Source organism: Pungitius pungitius, chromosome 2 (genome assembly GCF_949316345.1).
Source record: "Pungitius pungitius chromosome 2, fPunPun2.1, whole genome shotgun sequence".
NCBI lineage: Eukaryota > Metazoa > Chordata > Actinopteri > Perciformes > Gasterosteidae > Pungitius > Pungitius pungitius.
In genome coordinates this window covers 33,342,715-33,366,066 of record NC_084901.1, presented here as the reverse complement: position 1 = coordinate 33,366,066, position 23,352 = coordinate 33,342,715, and the positions used below count along the sequence as shown (strand labels likewise).

Below are 23,352 nucleotides of genomic sequence, written 5' to 3'. Positions count from 1 at the left end.
CCCCTTGTTGTCATCCAGTGACGCTCAAACCTTCCGTCCTTAGCCAAAGCTGCAAAGTGGTAACTGACAGACTAGTGAAACTAAAAAGCTTTGCGCTCTATGGTCGTCACGACTGAGATGCAAATGAAATCAAACATAAGCATGCTTTTAAAAGGATGTTTTTGATATACAGTAATTATAGGAAAATAGACTATCAAGGATGACTCCTTTAAAATCATTTGTAAAGCTTTCCTGGATGCAGACAGCTCGGCTACGAAGTAAATAGATACTAAACAAAACAAATCCTTAAAGTATATGCAAACACAAGCATAAATATTTGATCCACAGAGAGTAAGCTACGAATGACAAATATTAGTGATATATTGAAATTCTGGAACAGGCACCATTTCTGTCTTTTTAAAATTCGTTCTTCTTTTTTGAGTGTTTGTCAGTCGTTTAAAGGTGTTTCCCAAATCCTAAAAGAGTCACTGCTGACTGAAGTTTTGGGTGCTGCTGCAGTCCGTCCAAAAGTCTCTGCTTTGTCTTCACTTTTTCTACAATGAACCAGCTAAAAAAAGTTGGTGCACTTTTTATCTTTCACTCCCCCCCCCTCCATCACCCACCCTCTCTCTCTCTCTCTCTCTCACTCTTTCATCCCCTCACTCACTCTCCTGATTTCTTCCATCTACTCTAAACCCCCCCCCCCCCCCCCTCCTCTTTTTCTTTGCGAGCTGGCGCCGCCGGGTTTAATGGACGTAGTAGAGCCAGTAGACGACGTTGAAGAAGGAGAAGACGGTGGGGAAGATCATCCTGGACCACTTATCAATAGAGTTCACGTCGGACAGGTCTGGGATATTCACCTTGAGCTGGGAAGCCCGTCTCCGTAGGCGCGACTTCTTTTGGGCGTGGCGCTCCAAAGCGCTGTGGCCATAGTTCTGGCGAGCCATGGCCGCCCTGCGGTACTGCAGCGTCGAGCTGTCGTAGGCCAGCATGGTGTTGCGGGGGTCTCCCGGCACTCCGAGGCCTCGCGACAGGTCGCCGCCGCCGCCCATCTCGTTCTTCATCTCCAGGGAGCTGAACAGGATGTTGTCGTCGGGGGTCATCTGTGTGAGGGTGTAAGAACAGGTGCAGCCATGAGAGGTTACTGCCTCGGGGGGGGGGGGGGGGGGGGATCTGAGGCGGTTTGGAAGGTTCAGACTGAGTCTAGTAACATTACGAGTAGCTCCGGTAATCATTAAGTCATGAGGTGCTAGAATGAGTAATGTAAATGAGTCAAAAACTGTGTTACCTACAGTTTACACGGCACTTTAAATCAATTGTATTGCTATTATTCATCATCTATCAATCAATATCTGAGTGATAATACAACCACAAGACTATGAGATAACATTCCTGGGAGAGCACAACGCACTCCACAAACTAATTATCATGAGGAAATCTTCATTGTCATCTCAGAATTTCAACCAAGGTGGTAAAAATTCTGTTGATTCACAAGACAAACTGAATAACAAAGGAGAAAGCAAAGGAAAAAAATGTGAGAGGAGAAGGTTGAGATAAATACTAAGGACTTTGCAATGATGGAGGAGAGGCTGAAAAGGTTTGGGTGCAGGTCAGGAAAGACGTTGTGGGAAGTGATTTCGGATCAAGATTTCTTCATCCATAGCCTGACTTCTGAGGAAAAACGTCCCTGTAATCCAATGCTGTCCCGCTGTAAATGGAGCTTGTTGAATTTTGTTGGATTTTTTTTTTGTGTAACTCACTTTGACTCACACCTCATGTATGAGCATCCAGGTTTTTCACTTTCCTTCAATTAGCCTGAAGAGAATTATCAATTTCCGTTGAGAGTATACAAAATTTGTATAATATTATCTAAAAGAGAAGCTCCTAATTTTCTTCTCTCTCGCCATGTTTGTCATTTCCCGTCAATTCAGATGTACAGCCCAGGTTAAGATTAAATCGATGCCTGCAGAAATCAAACTGCTAAGCCATGTTTGTCAGGAAAATGCATGAAGAGCAAACCAAGAGAGGGAAAAAACACAATGGTGGGAGTGATGATCAAAGTTGCCTTAAAATCTACAGAAATCAAAGAAATGCACAAAAACTACAGGATTTTCCTCTGATCTAGATTGATTCAGATTGATGACATTGTTAGTTTTGACTTTCAAAACCTCCAGTACCTTATTTCTTTGCTCGCCTAGTCCTAATGCGGCATCGTCCACAAAGATGGGATCCCACATCGAGTCATATGCGTCAATTTCCCTCTGTTTCATTCTGGCATACAGAGCATCATCTCTCTGAACTACATTTCCCACCAGCCACTGCAAGCATACAAAATCAGCACTGTTACTTGGGGGAAATTGTAGCTTGCCACACTCAGAAGGAAAGGTTTTTTTTTTTTTTGTAAGTTGCTGTTGTTCCTGCAAACTTTAGCAGCTGAATAAGAATCTAAAGAGAAGACTTTGGCACCGCCAGTGATTTTTTCCGAGGCGCCTTGCCCTTTGAGAGAGACACACACAAATGGAGATAAAGTATAGGCCTGCATTCTGCATCCATTCTTTCAGCTCCTAGTATGAGTAATAAAATTGATACACAAGGCTAAACCAGTGAGAAATGGAGAGCTAGAGTAGGAGTAAAGAGTGCTGGTAAAGGACATCAACCACCGATCACAGCATCACATTAACCTTGAGGGGAGAAGAACTCGTTAGTTCCCACAGAAACCAACACACACACACACACACACACACAGATTAAGCACCAGCACAGATACCTCTAGAGCAGGTTTGGCTGCACATGTACCTTGTTGGGGTCGGGTCTCATCTTTTCGTTATTGGCCGTGGCTGCTTTCTCAGCCGCCTTCTTCTGCCGCTGGGGGCCCTGCCCGAAGAAGATGTAGTTGACGAAGGCGTACTCCAGCAGGGCCAGGAACACAAACACAAAGCACCCCATCAGGTACATGTCAATAGCCTTCACGTAGGGGATCTTTGGGAGCGTCTCTCGCAAGTGGGTGTTGATGGTGGTCATGGTCAGCACCGTGGTGATCCCTGGATACCACAGGTCACACGGTTAGAAAGAAAGTGAGGTCTTTAGACGCTGAAAGACATTTGTTTACCATTATCTGTACAGTGAAGGAAAACAGGGTTGTTAAACTGACTGAAGGTTATGACATCTTTGTTTTTTACTTACAACACTTTGGTTCAGACTGGAATATCTCATCAACTACAGGATGATTAAGATGACATTTCATACAGACATATGTTTTACTCTAGCGCTGCATGCAGGCTGACATTTGACATTTGAGTTTTAGTACAAACATTCATGAACATGAACCATTCATTATTTTGGTGATTCAACCAGTAATAATGAACCAGGGTGACTTGTTTGAATTTGGCGTACATCAGAATACGCAGATCTTTAAACCATTTCATCCGGGCTTGTAAACAGGAATTAGAACGTATATTAAATGGCTTTTGTGTATAGCAAACAGACAGGCCTGAAATAATGTGAACCCTCCTGAGGTCGTGTGTGAGTCTAAATCTAATCATCTATTCAAATGGACACGGATTGAACTGCAGGCTGGATAAAAGCATGTTGTAAACATCTGCTATTAGTCACAGCACAATTCACCTGTTTTTTTTTACCATACACACCCTGGGTTTGATCCATTAGTCATCTGCATGCACAATCAGAATTTGGTCAGATTCACACGTATTATAAATAACCCAGCAGTGTCGCTGTAGCATGGAGCCTCGTCTCTCATTGGCTGAGCTCACTCGCTGCACGTTCTCTGGACGCTGAGCGGAGACAGATCTTTAAATCGAGTTCTGCATGCACCGTCTGAGGCTCCAACCCACATAACAAATAACATGAACACACACGTGAAGCTCAAAGCCGTTCCCTCTGCTTCTCCGGATCTGCCATGTCCACGTTTAACACTAAAGGGAGCTTTTCTTTCAGGGTCAGTGGCACTTTGGCATTTTTTATCAAAACAGTCAAATGTGTGAGATGAATTGATGCAAAACCTTTTCGTTTGACTGAAATTTAGCTGGGAACTGTCACTGATTAGCATGGATCTTTGACCAATGAGGGGCTCCGATAGACAGACAGGCGGAGTGAGAGAGAGAGAGAGAGAGAGAGAGAGAGAGACAGCATCCTTCAAGGTCGAGCTTCAGCGCATATTGCTCTGCATGAGTCATGCATGTAGTCATCTCTGAACAACAGACATTTAGCCAGGCAGCCTATCACACACTGCTATCACTCAACTGCTTAGAGCTAAAAGAAAATACTGGAAAAATAAAGAGTCAAAACAGAGATCGGACACGAGCAATAATGTGCAGAACTAAATGCTAACGGTTCAATGTGTGTTAAATGGCGCTAGTTATGCTCTGTTATCATTTATCTTTGGGTTATTTCCCAGGGTCACTGTTCAGCGGTGGCGAGGCGATCCTACCGAGGGCCACTCTGGCAGCCGAGGCGTCGTAGTTGATCCAGAAGGAGACCCAGGAGAGGATGGTAATCAGGATGGAAGGCATGTATGTCTGCAGGATGAAGTAACCAATGTTCCTCTTCAGTTTGAAGCTGAGGGACAGGCGGGGGTAGGAACCTGAAGGAAGCACAGGGAGGAAGTGGGATAGAAATAGATTTTTCCTCAATGGCGCTCAACAAAAACTACACTTTCTATCAATATGTTACGCTTATAATACTAATAACTGTGGAACATTTTTATTTGACCCTAAATGATGATTTTCCCAATAATCTGCTCTCAGTGCACCATAAACCTGCTGCTGCAAAGACAAGTACCAAAGAGTGTGGCTGTAATGTACCTGTAGAGAACACCACGTTGGTAGAGATGAGCTTATAGTCAACAATAGAGAACTGTGGCAGCTCTATCCTGTCGACCCCTGACACGGCGCCGTCTCCACCTCGCCAGTAAAACTCAATGTCATCGGTGGTGTAGCCATCTGCAGAGGACAAACCAGAGAGAAAAAACAATGTCGCCCAGTAATGTTCTAGTAGGGCGGAGACGTCACCGTTTGTAGTTTAGCAGTCCTTCCGTGGTTCAGTGGGAAGCTCCAGAAACATCACTTCCATCAACACAGTTAATATGTTACTGTGCAACTAACTCTCAGGGACTGTTGGTTTTAGTTTCCTTGATCACACCAACATGGACGAGTTTTTAAAAAGCCTTTCGTCCTCCAGAATGACTTTTAATAAAATACAACTCAAAACAGTTATTGTAAATACAAGTAGGTCATTTTGTTAATTGATGAAGGCGAGAAGCTTCAAAAACGTATAGATATGCAATTCCGATGGAACTGCATATCTATGGGCATCGACTGGATGTTTATCACAGAGAAGAATAATCACCACTAACGGAAAGAAAAGACTGAAGCGTAAAGTTGAGAGGAGAACATCTGGCATTGGCTACTTTACATCTGGCTATTTTAAACCTACATGACATGGAAGAGATTTGCATTGGTTGCACAGGGATGTAAAGCATCGTCGTTGCGTTTGGTGGAGTCGAGTGTTGCAGACTCAATAAATTCCTATTCTACTTTGTCTCCCTCACACTACAATACACAGAGTGACCTATTCAGCTATGATGAATAATTTAATTGCAAGCCTTTGATTGAAAGAAATCAACAAACAATTCTTGTGGCCGTTCAGCATTTAACATAAAGACAATCACGATGGTCCTGTTATTGCATGAAGATCAGCTGACTTCAGGCTGCAGACATTTTGAATTATTAAATGTGACACCAACAATATGGACATGACCGCGTTCTACATGAAGCTGCACGAACAACAGCCCACAACTGAAGACTGGGCGGCTATTACTAAACATAGTATTTACTCCGGTGTATTTCCTTTTCTGACACATCATTGTCAACCAATGCCATGAAAAAGACTAAACCTACAATGCGCTTTTCCTTCTTTATACAAACACTGACTTACTTGTCTGGTAACGAAGGAACAGCTCACCTGTGTGGCTCAACAATAGCGGCTCTATCTACACGGAGGAATAATCAAGACTTTGGCTACACAAACAATACTTTTTAGAAGGATCTATTTATCATTGGTTCGGGTATTTTGAAAAGAAACACAGTGGTGCAGCTGTGATGCCGTGAAGAGGTTGATGTTGAAGCATCAGCAGATACACCGAGTTTCCCTCCACACCTGCATTATCATCAGCCACATCACCCCAATTAGAGCCGAGTCCACCGTACTGCGGTCTCCATGTGCTGCTCAGCTCAGTTCTGTCATCAGAAGTGTCTCGGGGAGTTTGGGAAGAGAAGGTTTTAGCGCGAGGAACGACGTGAGGGAGCGTTTTATGGCTCGTGCATAACTGGTCAGTCAGTTTGTAGCTCCATTAGTTCTCTTCTTGTGTGAGAGAGACAACGCAGTATGAGCTCTAAGATACGTGTACATACGTGGGTGTGTGCATGTACTGCGTGCGTTACAACAGACCTTTAGTGTTGGAGAGCTAAAAATCAACTATTGCTCAGCATGTGAGAGTCTGAGCCTCAGCAGTGAGCTGCTGATGTACCACAGGATCTGGGAATATAAGACTTGTGTCTGTTAAAAATGCATCAAGTTTATCAAGGGAGAGCGAGAGAGTTCTCTTGGCTCATTAGTCTGAATAAAATAGCATGCTCTGGCATCAAGCGATTCCAACGTTAAAACCATTGCCAGTTAATCCATATGAAAGCAGATACTGCTGATCAAACTGGAGCTGTGCATGCGTGTGTGCGTGTGTGTGTGTGTGTGTGTGTGTGTGTGTGTCCATTTTGTGTTGGGCTGCCTGAGAGAGGAGAAGGAGGAGGAAGGCAAAAACAGAGAGAGGATGAGTGATGGAGAGAGAGAGATAGAAAGGCTGGGAGGAAGAAAAAAAGGCGAGGATGAGACTGTGCATGAAAGGCGATGAGAAACAAAAAGAGAGGGTGATGAAGAGGAAGATGGCGAGCATAATGGGAGAGGAGCAGCACGAGGCCGTTCTGACCCGAGCTGCTTTTGTGCTGCTGGCAATAGCGTGATCAAACCCAGAAAGACTGAGCCTTACACCACATCCCAGCACCATAACCCTTTTCTCCAGGGACCCCGATAAAACACGCAGAGGACCTCGTCTTTCCCTCTCATGTTCCTCTACCCCCCCTCCCTCCCTCCCTCCCTCCCTCCCCCCCTCCCTCGGCTGGAGATCTCGCCAGATCACGTACAGTTACGAACTCTGTACTGTACAAACATGGAGGCAGTTTCGGGAGGAAGCCACACATCACATCCATTATCGGCACACCCCTGAAACACAAGCCTTTAGGAAGCCACTGCAGATGGAGTTGAATTCACGAGGCTGGATGTTATCAGTCAGCGAGCCATTAGTGATGTTCCTCTTCGCGATGCGTATCTCCTGATACCTCGTCAGCCTTTCTCAGCATTTTGCATGCAGTCTTATCGGCCTTCCTTCTACCTGCTGCCAAGCCGATTTCAGAGCTGCATGTGTACGTGGGGGATCTGTTGAATTCTGTGCCTACGTGTGGGCGTGAGAGCTGGTTGTCAGGGGCAACGGTACTTACAGCTTTCAATCTCCAGGGTGCAGTTTTGCTCGTCTAGAGGGTAGCGGCGCAGGTCCATCATACAGGCTGCGGTTGTGGTGATCCTACACACAGAGGGGGATAGAAATATATAGGATTTGTCAAAGAGCCGGCAGAGGCAGCCCAACTAATTTAATTTGACCTTCAAAGCAGAAATCCTTATAACCGAGGAGCAGCTGATGTACGATCGTTCTTCAGAAAACAACAGGCTCCAATATAACATTTAATCAAACAGGTGAATCGAGATCAACTCAAATGCTGCGTGTGCCAAGTCCGAGAAAGTCTTCCTAACAGACATTTGTTGGAATAAATAAATACTAAGTAAAATGGTTATACTACCACTTTCATGTGTGTTTACCATTTCAGGGGTCTTTAAGGAACCCAGGAACGCGTGTCTGTCCCCATTGAGGATCCGGTATGTTTAACTCTTCTCACTGACCCACAAAGCAACAAAAGGCCCAGGTTTGTTGTTGGTTTGATGCCCTTTGACCCTTTTATCCTTGTATTTTATTTGCAGTTTTGTACATTTATGTTTGGATTTTGTGTACAAAGGGTGTCAGTGCAAAACAGAAGAAGTTTACCTGCCAGTTTAAATATAGGTTCAATAAACAAATACATCATTTCTTGTTGTCATTCCTTCACCTCCAGGGATCCTCGACTGTGACATCAAGCATTGGCTTGAGAGTTGACACCATTTTAAATCTCTTTAACACTATACATCTAATCATAAGCAGGTTTTGAGTATGCAATATATTCATTGTGAAAATGTTTTACATATTAATGAATTAACATTTACTTCCTTATAGTATATAGCACAAGGTTTCCCCTCTGGTCAGTGAGTCCTGCAACAGAGGCTGGCAGCCAGCGGCCTCAGACAGGTTCACCCGGAGCAACGCGACACGTCGGGTTTCACACCGGACCTGAGACGGGCTGCACTCGGCCGTACCAGAACCCACAGGCTGTTTGACACCCAATTTAACTCTAAATCCAGCATCCTAGACAGCCAGGAGATGATATACTCTGTTTGCCTTACGTGCACCCAAATGTCTGTCCATAACTAATCCCTCATCTGACTGGACACCACCTAATGTGTTTGGGATACAAAGTATACAGTCAATTTTCTTTTTAATGAATAAAACAGCAAGATATCTATTTTTACAATGAAATCATAATAGCGTTCCTCTCCCAACTTCATCCAAACTACAAACTTATCTTGAAGAGTGCTTTGTCTTTAATAATTAAGAGCAGAAGTTTATTTAAAATATGTCTACATAATACTTGGAGCTCCCCTGGGTCCAGCCTGGCAAGTTTAGGATTTCTTTTTTTTTTTTGAGACATAGAGACGCAAAGTCTTTCTCTTTCACACACTCAGGCTCTGTGTCTCTTTGCTTCCCTTTTCTTGCTCTCTGGGCTCTTATGTAAGCGCCAGTTAGCAGGACCATGGCGCACTGGGGGATTAACACAGGAGTCTTATATCTGTCCTAGTTTTACCCCTTTCTAGGGGAACAACTTATTGGGAGGCCGTGCTCACCAGCCAGCCATTCATCCCTCACCATCACCATCACCACAACTAAATTGTGACGTTGGCAGAGGAAGCACAGGGGAAAAGCGGAAATGAGGCCAAAATGGCAGGGGTAAAAATAACAGACTATTTATAGCCCACCTACATCATCGGCAGAAGTCTCGAAGCTTTTTTTGTCTGAGACTCTGCATCACTGATCAAGAGCAGCATCTGCAGCTCCCGTCCAAACCACCACGGCCAACATCCACACCAGCGACTCACAAACAGCTAATAACAGAGGGGGAGGAGGGACGGGGGAGGATTTCTCTGCCGGATTCTCCTCTCCTCTCCTCCACCTCCTCCTCCTCCTCCTCCTCCTCCTCCTCCTCCTCCTCCTCCTCCTCCTCCTCGTCATCGTGGCTCCAGCGAGAGTCTGCCCCCGACCCTCTGTAGCAGCAGCAGAAGCAGCTTGTTTGCTCTTGATCAACATCAGGGCCGGTCCCCCTGCCTCCCCCCCCCCCCCCCCTTTCTCTCTCTCTCTCTCATCCCAACCTGCCGGAGGAGAGGCCACGCTCCAACAGATCACGCAGATTCAAACACGCTACATTTGCACAGCGTCGGAGCTAATGGGACATGGAGCTTGAAAAAAAAAGAAAAAGGCATTTTTTTCCGTCCGGCCATGTTTCGTCACAGTTGGGCGTGTGTGCGTGTGGAACCCCCCCAAGGCAACCTGTTCACCTTTATTCCAAATGACCTTGTTTACGCACATAACCCAACCTCCACAGAACCCCTGACAGAATCTTTCAGAATCATTTAGCGGGAGCGTCACAGCAGAGGCTGAATGCAGAGACTTTCCCAAGCAGGTTGCACAGCGTGTGTGTAATTAAACTCGCGTACGACTGCATGGACGTTGGAACGAAGTTAGAAGTTGGACTAAGATGGAGAAGCTTCCTCCATTTTGGATACGGAGCCTGTGTGGAGCAGAGAAAACGTGGCAGGATTGTCTCTCTCTGCTCAGGCACTGTTGCCAAATTTGAAAATAAAATGTCTGCAGTGGCAGCAAAAAAAAAAAAAAAGGAGTCCAGCGTGTGGCATAGCAGGACGGACCAAAGGACACCACATGCACACCACCCTGTGTGATCAATAGTGAAAGAGAGAGAGACGGTTTTATGGCGATGCTAATCCTATTTTGATGATGATGATGAGGATGATGATGATGATGATGATGATGATGATGATGATGATGATGATGATGATGATGATGATGATGATGATGATGAGCAATCATAAACGGAAAAGGGTCCTCTTTCAGCTTTCTCCTTGTGGCCGTCCATCGAGCTGCAGAGTGGAACCTAAAGAGCTCCTCATAGCACGAGGATATGTCCTCTCACAAGAGGAGTGAAAATATTCACTGAGAAACAGAGAGAGAGAGAGAGGGAGAGAGGGAGGGAGGGAGGGAGGACAGGGGAAGACAGGACGGGTGGGAGAATCCTAATAATTTCTCCATTTTGAATGAAGTCTGACCTTCAAGTCTCTTTCTTTCTCTTTGGCTCCCCCCTTTTTCCTCCCTCCCTCTCTGAGCCGTGCCCCGACTGCCTTTCCTTCTTTCCTGCCTCAAATGAAAGGCTAAGTGGAAGTTTGTGTTTTTATTTTTCTTTCTCTCTGTGTGTGTGTGTGTGTGTGTGTGTGTGTGTGTGTGTGTGTGTGTGTGTGTTCCTTTTCTCGCAGCCTGGGCGGTATCTGTGTTATTGGCTGAGCCTTTTCGGGGGGGGGGGGGGGGGGGGGGGCTGGGTAATTAGATCACAACTGAGCTCTAACGTGACAGTTGGGAGCACTGTTGTAATTTTCTGCTCCTCCTGGTAATTGAAGACCGGGATTTGGCAGGATTGGGAAGCATAGATCCAGGGAATAAGGAGTAAACAACACACTCACCCTTCCCTTCTCAGCATGCAGCCCAACAATAACACTCGCACACAAAACCATCCAAGGCCTGCTGCAAACTAAACAACAATCTAATCCATCGGTGTGTTCCCCAGGTGCGGTGCAAACTCATTTCAGTTAGATTGCACAAATCCACATTCACTTTGAAGTCGATAATATGTTTACTTGCACCCCTTATTATGCAATGATTTATCGAGACCACATTGTATCTTATAGCATGACATATTTACTACAGCAAATAGCACAACAAGCAAACAAGTAATAGAATGATTGTGTAGACTAGATAATTACCTCTTGTTAGTGTGAACTGTTTGTACATTTTTTAATGGACACCTTGAATAGACAGTTTGACAGTTTACTGGGTTTTGGGGTGATGACATTGTGTAAAGCCCTTTTCCAGCCTTTCCTGTATTTTTCAGCAAACATACCAGCTCCTACATTTCCCATGATGCAACTGGATGCCATCTCTTCAGTAGATCATTCCTACTGGATAGAAACTCCCATGTTTTTACTCAAATGACTTCACTATGACATCATCAAGGTTTCCAAAAACTTTCGACAAGTGCAAAAAGTGATCTTTAAAGCATCTCAATGCTTCAATTAAAAGTATATCTGGGTGAATATATCCTTTTAAAAATGAAATCAGTGGGGGAAACATTTTGAAGTACTTTCACTCCACTACATGTTTGTTACATTGGCCTCTTTACTCCACTACATTTATTGGACAGCTCTATTCAATATTGTTCCTTTACAAATGAAAGACACAAGTCCCAAACAAACAAACACATGATCCATTAAACATAGATACAGTAGGCCAACTGGATAACTTAGTGCAACATTGACCAAACACATCGATGAGAGACTGCAAACATCACTACCATCAATTCCATTACAGAATGCTGTCTTTTCGAGGACATTTTACTGTTGAAGCAGCAATTCTAGAAGCAACAGTATATTTACATTGTGCCGTTGCTATTTTCACTCCACACTATTAACAAATCCCCTTTTTGCACCTTTACACTTACGAAGGAGCGATATACGAATGAATTAACAAACAATGAACCAAACACGTGACGCCACGGACAGGGCGGCTTTTCACAGAGATCCTTTAGCCATCCCGTCCTCTGTGGAAGCTGCTGTGACCAGCCGGCCCGTCTCTGCAGGTACGTGTCAGTGTGTTCACAGCGCAAAGGCATCTGGCCGGGCTGACTCTGACAGAAGCTCGTGTCTGGACTCGCTAGCATCAAATAAAACCTGAACCAAACCCATGAACCAAAACACGGAGAAGCCGGGAGGCCCCGGCACCGACAAGGACGCACGTGAGGCAACGACCACATCCCTCTGCTGCACGCACACCCTCCGATCCACAACCAGCCTTTCCCTGCCTCCACAGCTGTGTGGTTGTTATGCAAAAATGTGTGTTTTGGGCTTATATAATTGCGTCAGAGAGTTGTAAATTATATTTCTTTACAAAATGTAGCGATGATGGCTCTGGTGCGGTGCAGATACTTACACTTTTTTTGCACAAGATGTGCATATCTGTCTCGAGGAAATGCTACAACATCTGGAATTAGCAACAATAATCTCATCTTTTAAACACACACACACACACAGATCAGAGGAGCACAGTGATGGATGGGCTCTGCTAGCTTGTGAAGTCAAATGCGCAGCATCAGTACAAATACAGATTCAGTGTTTGTATTGAACTACTACATTATTGATTATGAGTTATCCATTATGTATGTGAGTCTCCTCACAGGCTTCACAGTCCAATCGCACCAAGAGACGTCTCGTAGGCGGGTTGAACCCGCCTGCACAATCAGACCCACTTCGGCTGTTTGCACCACCCTGCTTTATTATTGATCGCGACCAATCAATTATTCATAAAGATGATCAGCGGGAAATGTGGAAGGGAATGTGTCTTTTGGCATTGTTTATTACATTTCATACCTTTTCTTCATATATTTTCATGTGCTAAAGCAATGAGCAATAATTGCATTGCAGTGTCTCTCCAATCTTATTGATCATATTTGAACTCCCTCGCAACCCGTTGGGTCACAGAGCTTATACCACTCAAAACATCATATTTCTCCCTCATTGTGCAGGAAAACTGTGTGTCAACACAATTGCGTTATTATTCAAACCGTTGGCTGGTAACTAATCATTTTGCTGCTCTGGTTAAGTTTCATTTATCTTTATTTCATTTATCTTTTCATTTCACCAGTTAGCTGCCCATCTATTTTCAGCAATGTTGCTGCGTTACCAGATGAGAGTTATTAACTTGTTGTGTAGAATATCATTATAAAAATAAATAAATAAAAACAAAATCATTTAACTGCATCTAACTGTTTGTTGTGTCACTCTGAGCAGAAAATTGAACTGTCACAATACTTTAAATTCAAAGTTGGAGTTCATTAAAAAAAGGCTCAGTCGGGCACAACGCAATGCGCTCCAATCACATTGCTTCATTATGCATTGGCGATCAATCCACTAATAGTCACGACACGAAAAGGACGGGCCGATGTGGAAGGCTTACCTGAGTCCGTAAAGCACCGTGCCGTCCGGGTGCAGACGGATCATCCGGTTCTTCACAGTGACGCCGTGAACGAAGGACTTCTTGTCGTTGAGGAAGTAGGTGTCGGGGACCCACAGCTGATCCGCCACTCGGTTATCCAGAGTCAGGTTGTATGCAATCTCAGAGTAGGACAGACGTTTGTCCCGCCATGCTTGCTGGAAGTACATGGTCAAGGTGTAGTCCTGGAGGACAGAGGGGAGAGTCCCTTTAATGAAGCCTCATGCAGAGAATCAATGACGCTCATTCCACCACCAAGCCAGAACACACTGTCAAGGTACTGACTAAATCCATCAGATGACACGCACGCGTGTTTCATTGAACAATGTCAAGCGCCAAAAGCGTGTCATCCCGCGCTCATGTCTGAACATGACTCCAACGATTAGTCACAGCTCGTTGTGTGGACTCTGCAGAGTGAGACCGTCCTGCCCAAAGGTCTTTTGGGGATCTGACAGGCTAAGGCCAGTACCAGGGTCATGGTGGCTGGTGGTGTGTATGTGTGTGTGTGTGGGGGGGGGGAGGGGGGTGTAATAATCAACTATCCTCGCTTAGTTTTGGGACCAAAACAAGAGGGAAAAATGTTATTATTACCACTTAGTCAAATGTGGCTTCATCCTGGTCCCTTTTTCGTATATTGCACTGCAATCGATGAGTAGGAAAACAAATAGAGAAACACAGCCTTGAGCACCGTCATGACTTATGCTTCTGTTTCTATGTTCCTTCTTTCTTTATGTCATGTGACACTGCAAAGGCTTTGAGACTCTGCTCTTATCACTTAAACCTTTATCACTCATTATAAGCAGCGCGAGCGACCAAAGCCCAACGTAAAGACTCCCGTGTCGATCTCTCCGGGAGTCAAAAGCCAAGCGCGGACGGCTGCATTTTACACGAGTTCCCAGTGAACCCCGTCTCACTCTCGCTTCCTCTCCGCCTCATTATCAGCCTGTCCATCTCTCTATCACCTTTGGGATCGCTAGCTGCTGCCTGAAGTCTCAGTGTACATCACCCACTGAGGCTGCATCTCCACCATCCTTCGCCGTATTGAAACACAAGCGAAGCCTAAACACTTTCCAAAGGGAAGCTAATAAAATTAACTGTGGTAACAATCTGAGCCACATGAGCAGAGATCATTTATTACTGTCTGGAGTCATAGACTCTTACATATAAGCTATTTACTGTTTTTTTGATACAGCTGAGGGGAGGGGGGGGGGTGTAATTTGACATGGAACAAGTGCGTCTGATGTGTCAAACACTTTTGCATTTAGCTCTTAATTATTACATTAATAGGATTTAATTATTATTACAATTTAGGGTGCAGCTAGCGAATATATTATCAGTCAGTTAAGATCCCCCCCCAGCCATCAGCAGAGGGGTCTCTCTCCACAGTCAGACATTAGATGTCATGTACTGAATGAACCAAAATGGCAAAATGAAGGTATGGAAAGAACCCTCACCACTTTCAAAATACTTACATATTTGACAAAAATAGCTGCTAGTAAAATTGTATTCATGACAGTTGCAATTTTTGAAATATGAATCGAATTGTCAGACACTATTTTTTTCAACATAGTGAAAAAAATTCACATGTGCCACATTGTGTCTGCGATGGCCATCTGCAATATGATTTTAATCAATTCAACCCACAACGGGTCACGATTTAAGATTTGAGCCATTGAGGAGCCAATCGGCAGCGAATGCACCAAGAAACGGACATTTTTGAAAATGCAACAGGTTCCTTGAAGCATGCAGCCACAACGGGGGGGGGGGGGGGGGGGGGCACCCAAAACATCCTCTGGTTTACTGCAGCTCAGTGCGAGATGATCCTCGGACGGACACGGGGGGGGGGAAAACTCACTCACACACAAAATGGATGACAGAGATAAACGACACCTGTCGCAGTCCGTAATCAACCCGCGTTACTAATAAGTAAGTAATAAATAAATAAGTAAGTAAGTAAGTCGTGACACGCGCACAATAACAGAGCTGCTCTCATCTTATTTTTCAGCGTGTGTACATTAGTGGCGTGGGGTGGGGGGGGTTAAATGTTTAGAGATGCACAGCTCCAGCCCGGAGAACACCTGGCCCTCCGGGCTGCATGATTAGAACCTCGCAGATGGAGCCGCTGTCCTTCGCTCGGACGTCACATGGGCTTTAAGGAAGGAACACTAAATACAGCTTTTCTCACTGTGCTGCCGGGGTGTACGTGTCGTGAAAGGGTTTTACTATTCTGGAAAACACAAAAGCAAGAGATCGTGTTGTTTTTGTTCAGGCAAACAAAGCAAATTCTCTACATCTGCATGTTCATTTTTTTTGTTTTTATTATAAATCTGCACATCAAATATTCATGTCACACAACAACATTAGGCCAAACTCTGGGATACACACAGCCCTGAGCCTAAATATGAGAGTAAGTTAATCAACACAAAATATAAAGAATGAGATAGAAGCCATGGAGGTGTTGTTTCACTTCGCCTTGTCTATTCAAACAGCAATAATCCACACAACATGTGTGTGTCGTGAGCCTCTTCGCTGCACACACAACACGGGACGATGTGGAGAGACGGGGCGTCCCGTGCCGGAGGGTCTGCCTCCCAGGCGACCTTCAGTCTCCTCGTCACAAGCACTCCATTGAAATCACACAGAAGGACCACTTAGCTTGTGGGGAGGACGTCTTGGGGAGGGCACCAACATTAAAAAAAATAAAAAATAACTGACAGCAGTGAACATATGAAGACGATGAAAATACAAACAAGGCTCGGTTGCCTTAAATATATCAAAGCTGGTTGCACAGTGACAGTGCCTCACTGCGGATGTGTTTCTGGGCTCAAAAACTCCCATCAAGAAGCTGACAGAGTGACGAGGAGTGCGTTTGTGTTTCCCCGATGAATCCGACAGAACGTTTAGATTTAAAGAAACAGAAGATTTCCATTGGCTTACTTCCTTATTGTCTTCTTTAAAAGCTCAACAAAACACGCTTAACGTTGTTTTAACATACTTTATGACTTACTTACGTGCTCTTTATCTGTAAGTGGGGTTGACAGTACTACTACTAGTAGTACTAGTACTATGAAATCCACACAAGCGTCATTAGCTTTGATGCCAATGTTGAACTCTTTGAGTTCTCAATGACCCCAAACACCATGTAAACATGTGACATTTGACTAATCAAAGAGATGTTCAGACCATAGACGTCCAAAGCATCACCACTTTAACTATTTAAATATTTGAACAGCTGATAGAGAAAATATGTAATGCATACGTCTGAGAACATAAGCATCATTGGTCATTTCTGGTCTCGTCATATAGTGAGTTTCATTAAATAAGCTTCATGGTTTAGGTTTTCACTAACTTAGGTTGAAGAAAACAGATTAAAATGTTTAATTTTGAAATCATTATAATTACTGTTGTTCTTTCTCTTATTATTTCAATGGTTACTGATAGGACATTATAGTGTGAGGTGCAAAGGGAATCCAATTAGAACCAACTAACAGCCTGCGATCTGTGTGTTTCCCTCTCTCTCCTCTGACAGACGGACGTCCGACATATTGCTCGCTGCTGTCATGTGTCCCTCCAGCAGAGGCAGAGGAGAACTTGCTGATAAGGACGATGTGGACTGTGCACAGCTACGTTTGGGCAATAAGGAGCTCGTCTGCGGAGCCTTCAGCCTGTGGTCTGTTTGTTTGCCATCTACGAGCTGGAGGAGACGCCACAGCACATCAACTGGTCAAGCTGAGTTTATTCATCCGTTGTGCTCTCTGTGTCCGGTTAAGAAAGGGCTTCAAATGAAATATTACGGGTCAAGTAGGGAGTTAGCGGATTCTCGCCATTCGCATCCTGAGGGAAGTGACATCATGGACGCCTTCGTGACTCTCCTTCCAATGGGTGGTTTTTTCAGCTACTTAGCTTCAGTGGAGAAAGCGCCTGACGGAATCATTAAGGGAGTCATGAGCACAATGAAGGCTTTTAATGGAGCTGGCCAACGTACTCCTGGTTTTAAGACACGCAGCTTTTTGGTTACGCTTTAAAGAACAATTTACTAACGTTACTAACGTTGCACTTGCAGTAGGACTCTACACCGCTTGGTTTTGATAATAAAAACCCTGTGAAAATATGGACAGCCTTCATTTAATTTCAATGGATTTTTTTGAACCATTGGTCAAAACGGGGTTTTTTTATCAAGAAAAAATTTTATCAAGAAAATGGATTTTTAAAATAGAAAGTAAATATGACAAAAAATTCTTAATGTTTAAAATATGCGTTTTTTGGGCACAAACATTGCTTCATTATATATTAGAAACCTTACTTTAACAGGTTTTACTTCTCAGCATAACTAATGACATTGTTCTGGAGAACCTGCATTCTTGTCTTAATCTTTTTGCAGAGCCAACAGAGTCGGATAGATGAACAAAATCTGGGAATTTATCTGTATAAAAGTGCGCACGGATCGTAGCTTTGATTTCTTTTAGATTTTTACGGCAACCTCAGAGAAGCCAAAGAGAAGAGAAGGAATTAAGATATCTATAATATTTCAATATGAGTCTGGTAATCAAGTAATTGTTTTTCTATTCTTCATTTGTAAACTGAGTTTAAGATGATTGCTGTGTGAATGGGGATCTTTGCTAAGCATTTTTAACTATGTGTTGAATAATAAAGGGAGAAAATCAATGGTTCAATAACTAATGTTATTGTTGGTTGCAGCCCTATGGAAGAGACTACTACCGTTGGTACTATGGGAAATTGCTGTATCGTCAGAATTTACTAAAAAGGCAAAATATTGAATAAAAAAAAGAAAAAAAAAACATAACAGAAATCTTCAAAAGCGGAGCAACCTTCACATGCATCACAAATGTGAAAAAAAACCTTGAAAAAGTCCCTCGAAAAAGAGGCCTTATTAGGTCTCCCTTGACTTCCCTATAGTCACAAAAAATAAAAGAAAGGAGGCTGCGTTGTCATGGCAACACTGAGTAAAAATAACACAAGCTTATTTTCCACAAGCTGGAAATAAAATGGAACGGGATCAGTTTGGACAAACAAGATCAAAATGGTTGCTAATTCGGAGACGCAGGAAGCTGCATCATTTCACACGGGTGGAGCGCGCGGTCGGGGGCTGCGTCAGGGTCCCTCCGGTCATCGGCTCCCCCCTCATCTGACGACCAGATCCCATTACTCATGTAAAGAAACCAGCGTATTGTCAGGATAATGATCGTGATAAAAGAAACGCTCACGCCCCACTAATTCCTCCATCCCAAAAGCCTCCGCAGCTGGTTTGTTTAAATCTCTTAATTCACAGCCAGCTAATTAGCATTCAGAGACGGGCGCTGTAGTACAGTCGGTGCCTCTTAACGACCATCAACCTCAGGTATTTTACATGTAATTAAACAAACGGAATGAAGAAAAGACGAGGAGGGGAAATACTTATTTACCTCCCTGCTTATTCCAGCCTTGGCCGTGCACATCGTGGCTGTGCTCAACGTGTGGATGGCGTGCGGCGATGAGGTTATTATGCACCGCCAATGCATTGCCGAGACAACAGACTCAACTTTTATTTAATCAGCTGCACTGCCTGTGTGCAGAACACTTTTTAATGCACCGTAACCAGGGTTGGGTTTCTGCATCTGTGATTTCAGCAAAAACAAACAGCCATATGCAAATGCAATTTCAGCTGCTAAATGAGGGAGATACGTGATTGAGCGGGATGCCAGAAGCGTACAGACAGACAGGCGGAGATAAACAGGGAGGTGGAGGGTGGGAGGCTTGTGTGTGTGTGTGTGTGTGCGTGCTGAGGGCGGCAGGGTCTCGGCCGTGGCCTCATATCGGTGCCGTGCTTTGCACTGACCCCAGTGAGTCAGCAGAGCCCCCCCCCCCCCCCCCCCACAGAGGACGTGTGGTCGCACCTCGAGCCTCGGAGGACACTTCTCTCTCAAAATAGCCCATTTGTAATGCCATGCAGGCGAGGCGGCTACCGCGACGCTGACTGACCCGCACATCTCTATCGCCCCGACAACACGGCTGACCTTTGAGCCTCAACGGGCCGCCGCAGAGGTCTGCAAGAGAAGGCACCCACTCGGCTCCGAACCCAACCTCCTACGTGTGCACGGAGACACCAGCTCAACAAGCAACCCTGAAACGACTTCAATCAGCCCCCACCTAAATGCAGAGTTCATTCTCCACCAGAGGCATTTTTATCTTTAATTAGAAGTGAGCAGCTGTCTACAACCCCAACCTGCTCGACAAACTCTCATTTCAAACCCAATCATGTGCTTTCAATCCTGACATCCTGAAAATGGCCCTTTCTTTAGGTTCATATATTGTTGAGATAAAACAGTGTCACTTCTTTCTTTCGACTTCTAGGTGGAGGTAATCCTAAAAAAAGAAATGGCAACAAATCCCCGGATACAGCTTTGAAATGCCATATTTCTTCTGGTTTTCTTTGTTTTTGCTATGATGGTAAAAAGGAGGATGGAGGCTTCTGGGCAGCTGATTGGACAAGACACTTGAAAACATGGGCTCCGGCAACTTATTGACATTTCTCTTTTTTTTGTGGATATTTTTGAGACAAAACAATTAATAAAGTGAATAATAATGACTTGCGGCCCTTTGATTCCCTCGATCTACAAATATATCTTTTTTTTAATGATTATGGCATCCTAAAGCTTAAAGATACCAAAGATGTGAGGCTACAATTCCGGGGAAGTGTATTTAAAACGATGCACAAAAGATATAGAATATCCAATTAGTAATTGACCGCCACAAAGCTTAAATAGCGAGCTGAAACAAGCTGTTAAAGAATCAATATACGATAGAGTCAGGCAGTGTGGAATAAGATGCTTTTCAAACCCTAAAGCCACTTAGAACCGAGGGTAAACTACATATTGAGGGGTTAATGAGCCGCCAGCTGCAGCTCCCTCGTGGGAACACGGGGGGCTTGCTACACATTTCTCCACCAGGACGTAGATACAGAATCATTAGAGGGGACGGCGAAGTAACCTTCACCTCTCTCCCACCCTGCTCCCTGCTGCCTTCCCCCGGCCCCGGCCCCCACTCCCCCTCTCAGCGTTTCAATCTTTAAAGCGGCTACCCCCGACGAAGAAGATCAAAGCAGCCCGCCCCTGAGCCCGGGTCACCAGCTCCATCCTCGTGATCACGAGGTGGAGGGACGACATCCTCCATGCCTCCCGGATCAATCCCATCAGCTGCTGTTATCCCCTGTTTGCACCGAAGAGAGCCGGGCGAGAAGAAGGAAGGACGAGGAGAATCCTTGTTATGTAAGGAGGATTTTTCACAAGGTGACAATGTGTGGAACACAAAAACCACTGAAGTTTTCCTATTCGACTTTTTGTCTAAATTTGCCTGTAGGAGGCCTGTGCAGATCTGGCAGGGAGAGCTTTTCGGAGAAATGAGCGAGATGAACGCTCTCTCATAGCCACGGGGAGTTGTGTGACGTCAGCCGCCATTCACTGTTGGAGCCCAGTTTGGTGCCTTGCTACACACACACACACACACACACACACACAGACACACGCCGATGTATGAAGCTGTGTTTTTTTTTTTCCAGCTGAATGCTCGCATAGTTCTTAAGTAAGATAACCCTTTGGAGCAAGGCAGAGGTGGATTACATGGCTGCTGAGCCCAGAGTCACAGCCAGGGATGCCGTCAAAGTGGTGGGAGGGGGGGAGGGGGACGGTGGGGGGGGGGGGGGGGGGGGGAGAAAGAGAGAAGCCAAAGCGAGTGAGGGGTTTCTATTTCAAATCTCCCCAGACCCCCGAGGCGCTTCCGCTCTGGCTGCATCCTCCACCAAAATAAACCATTTCCATCAAAGGAAACTGACCATATTCAGTGCTTTTCGTCATCCAAGGCAAGGTGCTACAGAGCTGCAATGTCCTAGAAGACTCATTTGGAACAGTCCAAAATGGCCACACGGATCTGACAGGCGGCCAAATCAAACTTAGAAATGCACATCTCTTCCAGTTCCTACTGGGAAACTTGTTTTTCTTGCTCTTATATAACGCCTCTATTACGTTGCTCCATGGAGAGGAGCAACATAATAGAATTATCTTTTATTACACTTTTATTATCTGCAAGGAATGCCCTTAATATTTAACTCAACGCGTCCAGAAATCCCACGAGCAAAACCAGTTGTTCTGAACCAGACAGAGAGGAGATTCAACACTGGAGTTGTTCAAGTTGACGCCAGCTTCCTGTGGGTTGCAGTTGATCTGTGTGTCTGTCACACGGATCAATAGGTGCCCCCCTGGTGGGGGGGGTCGTTTTACTTTGATGGTAAAGGCTGTGATCGCACGAATTAAAATAATGAAGCGCCATCAAGACACCAAAAGGATGCCAGTTTGGAGAGGATTGAGGGTTTTCTCATTTATTTTATAGGTAACTGCATGGGGAGGGGAGGAGGGGAGTGGGTGTCAACAAAATTACACCACCAAGGCTTGACAACGTGAAAGCAGTCAGGAACATACACGCGCGCGCGCACACACAACACACGTGCAGCTCTGCGCGCGCGCAGCCGGGGCTGTGCGTCCGAGTGCGCCAGTGAGTGTGTGATTTGAATTCAAATGCAGCAACACACCAGAGCTGTAAATGCGGAGGCACAGAGGAGGATGGCGATGATGTGTTTGGGAACGGAAGCGGTTTTTTTGTTTTTTTACACGACCAAAAAAAACATGTATTCATAAAGATGCCTCGTCTCGGCTCACATTGTCGCGGCTTCTCTCGCGTACAATCACACACACACACACACACACCAGCATCCGTGATAAGTAGCCCACTTCGGGGGGTAATCCAACCGCGCCGTGCAATCGGCAACATCAAGCGTGGTAATAATCATGAAGGTGCACCTACCATATTGACTTCAGAGACCATGTCTATGCTGGATATGTCTATATTCATTCCCACGGCCACCGGCGCACCTGTGAAGGAATAAAGGCATCAATAAAAAAAAAAGCCGTATGAATAATTCTCTCATCATGTAAATTTATCAAATTCGTGACGCGGGCTCGGGTTCCTCTCGGCTCTCCTCCACCTACAGGAGCATCATCGGCCTGAGCCGAGGAAAAACATGTCATGTTTAACACGCAGATGCGCTTGAATGAGGTTAATTCAATCAGTTTAGTGGGATAATCAAACATTAATGAACGGGATCGATCACGCAAAAAAAAAAGGAAGCCCGTCTGATCTTATCTTCCATCAAATGAAATATGGACATGATTTCTCATAGCCTAATTGGAAGGGCCTATTTGCTTGTGAAGGGATGATTACGTAAATTAAAAAGGAGATTTTGCGATTCATTAAACATGTATTGCGCGTCAGGAGGGTGAGAAAACATGACATCCATTTTCAATTTGCTCGTTACCTCCGAAATCTGGCCTCAACCGAATGTCGTATCCTTTCATCAGCCTGTCCACTGTTTCCTTCACCAGAGGCATATTGCTCGGGTCTTTGAGATCCTTGGAGCTGTGAGAGAAAAGGGTGGCGTGATGTAAAACAGCTTCTTAATATCACGCGACGGGCACGCTTTTACCGATGCTATACATGGCATGTAAGACGGGGGGGGCAACGACAGAAAAACGAGGATTACCTTTGAGTGCAGACAAAAGTCACGAGTAAAGAAAAAGTAAAAATCCCAAAGTGGTTTTTCCTGATCCTCCCCATCGCAACTGTTTTTGAGGCGGTTTCGGGATGCGAGTGAGGAGAGCGCGCATCCAACTTACTCCAGACAGTGCAGAGGAGCCAATGAGAGGCGCATGCGTGCAGCCAGCCCAAGA

General features: G+C 44.9%; 1 protein-coding gene across 2 annotated transcripts; it reads right to left on the bottom strand.

Moving 5' to 3' along the window:
* Positions 1–711: 711 nt before the first annotated feature.
* On the bottom strand, positions 712–23,336 carry gabrb2a (gamma-aminobutyric acid type A receptor subunit beta2a). 2 transcript variants are annotated; one of them, XM_037460680.2, is made up of 10 exons: positions 23,166–23,336; positions 22,941–23,041; positions 22,430–22,497; positions 13,541–13,761; positions 7,545–7,627; positions 4,800–4,937; positions 4,427–4,579; positions 2,776–3,020; positions 2,157–2,297; positions 712–1,082 (listed from the first exon to the last, which is right to left on the bottom strand). In XM_037460680.2, the coding sequence occupies exons 1-10, from the start codon at positions 23,237–23,239 to the stop codon at positions 726–728; spliced, it is 1,581 nt and encodes a 526-aa protein (XP_037316577.2). In that variant the 5' UTR covers positions 23,240–23,336; the 3' UTR covers positions 712–725. The 2 variants fall into 2 exon arrangements, with proteins under 2 accessions (XP_037316577.2, XP_037316579.2); XM_037460682.2 differs by lacking the exon at positions 2,157–2,297 and having other exon boundaries at positions 23,166–23,316.
* Between the last annotated feature and the right edge of the window lie 16 nt (positions 23,337–23,352).